General features: G+C 26.5%; 1 protein-coding gene across 1 annotated transcript, besides 7 other annotated features; it reads right to left on the bottom strand.

The window, feature by feature from the left end:
- Positions 1 to 12: 12 nt before the first annotated feature.
- Positions 13 to 52: a microsatellite.
- An 8-nt stretch (positions 53 to 60) lies between these two features.
- Positions 61 to 4,702: a repeat region.
- A 32-nt stretch (positions 4,703 to 4,734) lies between these two features.
- Positions 4,735 to 4,830: a microsatellite.
- Positions 4,831 to 5,103: 273 nt separating this feature from the next.
- Positions 5,104 to 5,132: a sequence feature (AT_rich).
- On the bottom strand, positions 5,116 to 6,717 carry EDI_055240 (uncharacterized protein; the record flags this gene model as incomplete). The annotated part of the gene is made up of 2 exons (XM_001741211.1): positions 5,116 to 6,597; positions 6,655 to 6,717. The coding sequence occupies 2 exons, from the start codon at positions 6,715 to 6,717 to the stop codon at positions 5,116 to 5,118; spliced, it is 1,545 nt and encodes a 514-aa protein (XP_001741263.1).
- Positions 6,601 to 6,649: a sequence feature (AT_rich).
- Positions 6,718 to 6,783: 66 nt separating the features above from the next.
- Positions 6,784 to 6,827: a sequence feature (AT_rich).
- Positions 6,828 to 6,909: 82 nt separating this feature from the next.
- Positions 6,910 to 6,984: a microsatellite.
- Positions 6,985 to 7,130: the final 146 nt, after the last annotated feature.

Genomic DNA, 7,130 nt, shown 5'->3' with positions numbered 1-7,130 from the left:
TTTCTTTATATCTTTTATTTTATTTATTTTATATCTTTATTTTCTTTTGTTTATTATTTCTAATGCCATAGAGTCTTGTAAAGAAAATCAAACAACAAACAGGTATTCAAGTTCAAAGAAAAGAAAGAATGAAATAACAATAAAATGAATAATAACTACGATAAAAGAAATAACAGGAAAAAAGGGTTTAGAAAAAGAAGAACACAAAGAAAAACAAATAAAAAACAAGGCAAGTATAATGGTAATAAACATTATACAAACAAGAAACCTAAACGGTTGACAACAAAAGAAATTCAAAAGAAAATTAAAAGAATAACAAGAAAATGGGAGAAAGGAGAATACGAAGAATTACTTAAAAAATAAGAAGGTAAAGAAAAGAAATGGTATAACATTCTCCAAGAAGTATATTCAATAAGAAAGAAGAAAACACTAGAGAAAATCAAAGAAGAATTCAAAGATAAAACAAAAGATTGGAAAAGTGAAGATATTAAAACAATCGAAGAAGAAATCAAAAACAAACATCGAAACAAAGAAATGAATGATAGATGCAAAGCTGCAAGAATAATAAATGAAAAAGAAAATAAAGGGAAAACACAAGATAAAGAAGAAGGCAACAAAGAAGAAATCAACACACTTCAAAATAAAATTAAAGAATTAGAAGAAATCATTAAAGAATTTCAAACAAAAAAGATGGAAGAAGAACGAACCATTTCAAATGAAATGATTCAAAAAGCACGAGATACAGTTAGGAAAGAGATTTAAGAAGAAATAAAAAAGATGAAAACACAAATAAACAATATTCAAACAACATTTAATGAAATAAGAAAAGAAAACTCTAAATTAAAATAATAAAATATTTCATTACATTCAAAAATAAATGAGGCAAATGGTAGAAGGATCATAGAAGTAGGAGGTAAGGATGAAACCATCCGAACACTCCGAGCTAGCTATGAGAGGCTGAAGAAAGAGAAGGACGAAGTCCTTAAGGGTGCTGAGCTGGAGAAGAAGAGGGCTGATGAGCTGGAGAAGAGTGCTGAGCTGCTAGAGAAGAACATAAGAGATAAAGAAAATCAAATCTCTGTATATCAAAAAAGTGCGATTCAAAACTATGAGATTGCAGAAAAAACAAGAAAAGAACTAGACCATACACAAAGAGAAAATGAAGAATAAAAACAAATAATATCAAAGCAACAAGAAAGTATCGAAAATTTTTTATCCCAGAAGGAACTGAAGAAGAAGAAAACAATGACTCTAGTGATAAACACACAACCAATACTGAGAACATCATCATCTGGGACAATACAAATGAACCAAACTACCCCTATGAAAAAGACAATTCTGGAAATAGAAGAAGAAGGGAGCAAAACACTGAGTGTCAAAAAACAAGAAATGATAATCAGTCAAGAAGAGAAGAAAACACAACAAATCAAACAAATAGAATTTTAATTGATGTGTTGTATTGTTTTGCAATTAATTGGTTAAATAAGAAATTAAATAAAAAAGTAAGAAATGAACAAATAGAAAGCATAATAAAAGTAGTAAACATTAATGTAAATAATGAGAAAGAATACATTAATAATATTAAAAAGTCACATAGAATAAAAGAAACAACTAAAAGATATATTAAAATGAAAGTGAACTCCATCATAGAAGGGAAAGTAGAGTGTAACCCAATAATAAAAAATATTATCATAAAAAATAACTCTACTGATATTGATGATGAATATCTTAACTCTATCATCAATCAACTTAAAGAAATGAAAATAAATAAATGTGTAAATATTAATTACTACTGGAGAAGGAAAGAATCAGATAAATTAATAAGAGAAATTAATAATAAATGGGTATGGTCAGGAGAATAGAAAATCTGCAAGAAGATATGAAAATGATTTCAATGTGTATGCATTACTATCTCCAAAATAAATTTAAATGAGATAAATTTGATGAAATAAAAGAAATCCTAAGGAAAATAAATAGATTAGAATATCTAATCAAGGGAATAGTACAGAATAAAATGCATCATGAGATTAAAGGAACAAGATGCAGATGAAATTAAAATTAAAGCACAAGAAAGAATAAAGTACCTAAAATATATGATGACGATGATTAAAGAAAGAATTAAATTTAATAAGAATGAAAGGGTCAGAATCAATACAAATAAAATCATGTTTGATTCTAATAACAAAATTAAAATAAAGAAGAAACACAAAATGAAATATATCCAAATAACGATATTACTTTAGAATATTTGAAATCGTTATATGAAACACAGGTGATATTAAATAAAGAACATTTGAAAATAAAACAAATCACATCGTGGAATGAAAGATACAGGAATTATGATAGTGTCATCATCACAATGGATGATTTAAATCTAAGAATGATGAAAATAAGTAATTGGAAAGCACCAGGTATTGACACTATATATTTGTATTATTGGAAGAGAATGTCATCATCAAGAGAGTCCATTCTTAATATCTTCAATGAATGGTTAAACTTCAATGAAAACATCCCTCTAGACATGGTAAGTGGAAGAACTATACTAATCAACAAAGGAGGTGATATGAAGGATGTCATTAATTATCGTCCTATCAGTTGTACAAATGTAATAATGAAAGTATTTACCTCCATATTGAAAGAGAAGATTCACAATAGAATTAACATGAATAATGAATCATTAAAAATTAGTAAAAATCAGTTATGATGTAAACTGCAATCTCTTGATGATAAAGAAGGATTAATTAACAGTTATATATTAAAGCAGCAAAAAGAAGAGAAATACCCAAAATATGTAGAATCATATTATGATATTAAGAAAGCATATGACTCAGTAAATCATGAATGGGTAATAGAAACACTTAAATATTTTAATGTAGAGGGTATCATCATAGACATTGTAGAAAGTATGATGAACAGATGGAAGATATTCATATGATATAAATATAATGAATATCTAGGATGTATTAAATTGATGAATTTTACAAGGTGATTCCTTATCCCCTCTACTCTTCATCATCCAAATGAATATAATTTCTCAAATCATAGAAGAGAAGTTCCCAAAATCAAACAATACATTGTATATGGATGAATTGAGAATAATGACACAAAGTAGTGAAGAAATGGGAACAATCCACAATGAAATTAAACAAATAATAAGTGGAATAGGGATGGAAATGAATGAAAATAAATCAGGAATGGTATTAAAGAACATTAATAAAATACCAGATTGAATGCAAAACATCCCAATAATTGAAGGAGAGGACTTGTATAAATATTTAGGTGTATGGCAGTCAGATGAAATTAATGATACCTTCAATTGTAAAATCATCAAAGAAAAGATGACGAAGAAAATGGAAGAAATAAATACTGATGAATGTAGTAATAGAAGTTATATTACAAGAATTAATACTGAAGTAATACCCATCTTCAGATATTCAGCATCAGTAGTAAATTGGAATGTAACTGACCTAGATAGAATGGATTTGGAGATAAGAAAATATTTAAGAAAGGCAAAATACATTAGGTGTAACTCCAAAGACCATCTATATGTCCCTATAAATGAAATGGGTGAAGGATTAATAAGCCTAAGGGACGAATATGTTATTGAATTAATCAGAACAGTAATGTACTATTGTACAAGAATGAAATAGGAAATAACATAATAGATAGATGGTATTCCAAGAAAGGAATATGGAATAGAATTAAAAAAGTACTAAGTCATAAAATCCCAGAAACGAAAATAGAAGAAATAATAAATGAAGGGATTGAAAATAAAAAAGAAAAAGAAGTAGTAGTAAAAATAAAGAAATTAATGACCGACCAATACATCAAAAAATGGAAGTCCCATCAAACAAGTGGACATTTTAGAAGATGGTTCGAGTCAAAAGGGGTAGATAAAACTACTACAATAAATGCATGGAAGTCCATCAATATAAAGAAAAATTCATTTCTCCAATTAACTAAAATACAAGATGGAGTAATATTTAGTGGGTACAGGAAAGCAAAAATATTAAAAAATGAAAGATTGAAGTACTGCCCACTTTGTAAAGACAAGATATCAACAGTAGAACACATTCTACTATCTTGTATTGGTCATAAAAAATCACAAATGGAGAAACATGACCATATTGGCATCATCATATGGGATAATAAGAAAATATACATGAAATAAACAATACAAGAAATCAAAATATGAAACAGTGTTCCAATACAATGACATCACTATGATATTGAACAAACAAATAATGCCAAAAAGTGATGGACTATATCATAAAATACCAGATATATATGTATTAAATAAAAAGAATAAAACTGGTCTAATAATTGATATGACTATTGTTGCAGATCATAATATTAATGGAGCCTATTGGAAGAAAAGAAATATGTATAAGGAATTGAAAAATATGGTAATTAAAATAGAGAAATTAAAGGATGTCAAAATAATTGCAGTAGTAATTTCGATTAATGGGCTAATAAATATAGAAAGTATTAAAATAATAAAAGAATTAAAAATCGAAATAGACATCACTAAAGAAATCAAAAACCTTGTAATTAAAAACATGATGGACGTCATGGAGCAGTGTGGAGATCACAACCAAACATATGTAGTTGAACTACAAGACGAAGACTCAGGGATGGGATTAGTCTCCGCTGAGGCAGGAACAATAGACACAAGTTCTATTAATACTTAATTAACTACTTTATTATTGATTTATTGTATTTAACTCTTTGTATTTATTGTATTGTTATTTATATTGTAATTTGTTGTTCTTCTTGTTTTCTTATTTTGTTGATTTTATCATTATTATTTTTATTATGACTATTTTCATTTATCACCACCAACCACTTTTCATTGTTTATCACCAATTGTTCTTTCCATTAACAAATACACATACACCATAACAACTAATTAATCCTATCATCTTTATAAACTCACTCTCTTTCATTACAACAAATGACATTCCATCAACACAAACAAATCAGTTCTACTCTTTCAAATTTGTATTCTTTCATAATGAATAAAGTGTGACTATAACTGATGATTTAAACCATGAATTCATTTTAGAGCAAATCATTTTCATTCAAAAATAAACAAAAAAGAACTAATAAAAATATTTAAAAAATCAATAAAAGAAGTGTTCCAATCATTGTCATTATTCTTTTTGAAGAACTTCTTGTATTTTTGGATTTTAGTTTTACACACCGAGCTGCCTTATTACACTTAAATCCTCTAAGACATGTTCCACAATATGGATGACAACCTTCTGGATAGGTAATTACTTTACCATCATCAGAGTCTATAGTTGAATTAGTCGGATCACATTCATCTGTAGGTTGACAATAATATGCAGAAGTTGGACATTTTGTATAATTTAATTTACTATAAGGAGTAAAGTACATTAAATCTATTGTAATTTCTGTTTGAACTCCAGTAATAAAATAACCAACAGCAGTGTTTACATAACCATTACATTTAGCAATTTTAATTCCAGTTTTTGTTGAGTATTGAACTTTTTCATTAATATGTTTAATCGTTGTTTCTCTTTCAAAATCATTTATACAAGTTACTTCTTTTGCGTTAGTTATATCATCAATAAAATACATCACTTTTAATGTAGGTGTTTTAATAAAAGGATGATTCATTGTATATTGTTGGAATAACACAGTGTAGTGATGAGATATTTTTAATGGAAAAGGAAAAGTGATTGACACTATTGTTTCATTAAAAAAGGAGAATGTTGGATTTGTTTTATTAATTTCAAAAAAATCACTAAAGTTCTTTGGGTTATGGGCATGTAAAGTCCATTGAAAATAAGGATCAGATGACGTAAAATGATCAGAAACAATCATTTCTTCTGGTCTTAAATAACATTTTGTAGGTTTAATTAAATCACCGAAATGAGTTTGTGTTGTTTGAATAGTTTTAAGTTCAAATTTGAAATTAAGAAGAACACTTTGTCCTAAATAATCAAAAATTTTCATTTCATAAGTTTTATTTAAATCAGTTTGGGGATTAAATGGAATATTAAATAATAACGAATCTAAGTCTTGTTCATAAATATTTCCCATAATTCTAATTTTTTGAAGAATTGCATTTCCATTAAAAACACAAACTTCAGCAGTATGTTTTGTAGATGAATTTTTAATAATATTTGAAACTGTTACTCCTGGAGATGTTTTTAAAACACAACTTGTTAATCTTGCAACTATAGGTATTACCATACCTTCTGTAATATCTGCTCTAAAACCTGATAAATATTCAAATAAATGTTCATCAACAAAAATAGTTCTTGAATATGAATCTTTTTCAAATGAAGTTGTTGCATTCATATAAGTAGATCCTACAACAGTACATGTAGTAGTTAATAAAGATGGACCAGTAATTTCTAAACATAATCCACATCTTGTATATGTTTGATTTTTAAATGAACGAGTAAATAAATGTCTTGGAAGATAACAAGTTGATTGTGAAGTATATGCCATCACATTTTTCTGAATATCTGGAACATGAGAAAAACACTCTTTTTCTATATACGATTTTTTACCAACAAGTCCATATTTCCCGATATTTTTGTTGATTTCACTTCTAAAATCTGTCTGTTTATTAATTTTATTTCTTTTATATTCTTATTTTCTTTCATTAATAAAACAAACAAAACATGGACTATCAATTAATTCTTTTGCTTGAAATAAGGTTATGAATATACTGAAAAGCATCATTAATATTATTAGTTAGTACCTTTCTCAAACAACAAACGAAATGTAATACCACGTGTGTCAAACTAAATTATTATTTTTATTTATGTATATTAATTTTTATATTAATTCTCTTCTTTCTTTTATTTATCGAATTATTGAACAAAAACTAAATTTCGTTAATTTTTATGAACAAAATACATGTTATAAATATCATATCTATATTTATCCTTTTTATTCTATTATATTCTTATTTCTTTTTATTATTCTTATTATTATTTTTTTTTTGAATAACTTGATTCAACATCTCTTTTGTTATTTTTCAACCACTTTATGAATTATTTTCTACCCATAACTTTTTTTAAGTTACACTTATTTATTTTTTTTATTCTTTTGTTTATTTAGTGAAAGGTTATTATTTGTTTTGGTTCTTT

The sequence above is a fragment of the Entamoeba dispar genome, genomic scaffold (genome assembly GCF_000209125.1).
Source record: "Entamoeba dispar SAW760 scf_1105229463657 genomic scaffold, whole genome shotgun sequence".
Lineage (NCBI taxonomy): Eukaryota > Evosea > Mastigamoebida > Endamoebidae > Entamoeba > Entamoeba dispar.
Note: the sequence above shows the minus strand (reverse complement) of the source record. Positions and strands in the feature narration are given on the sequence as shown.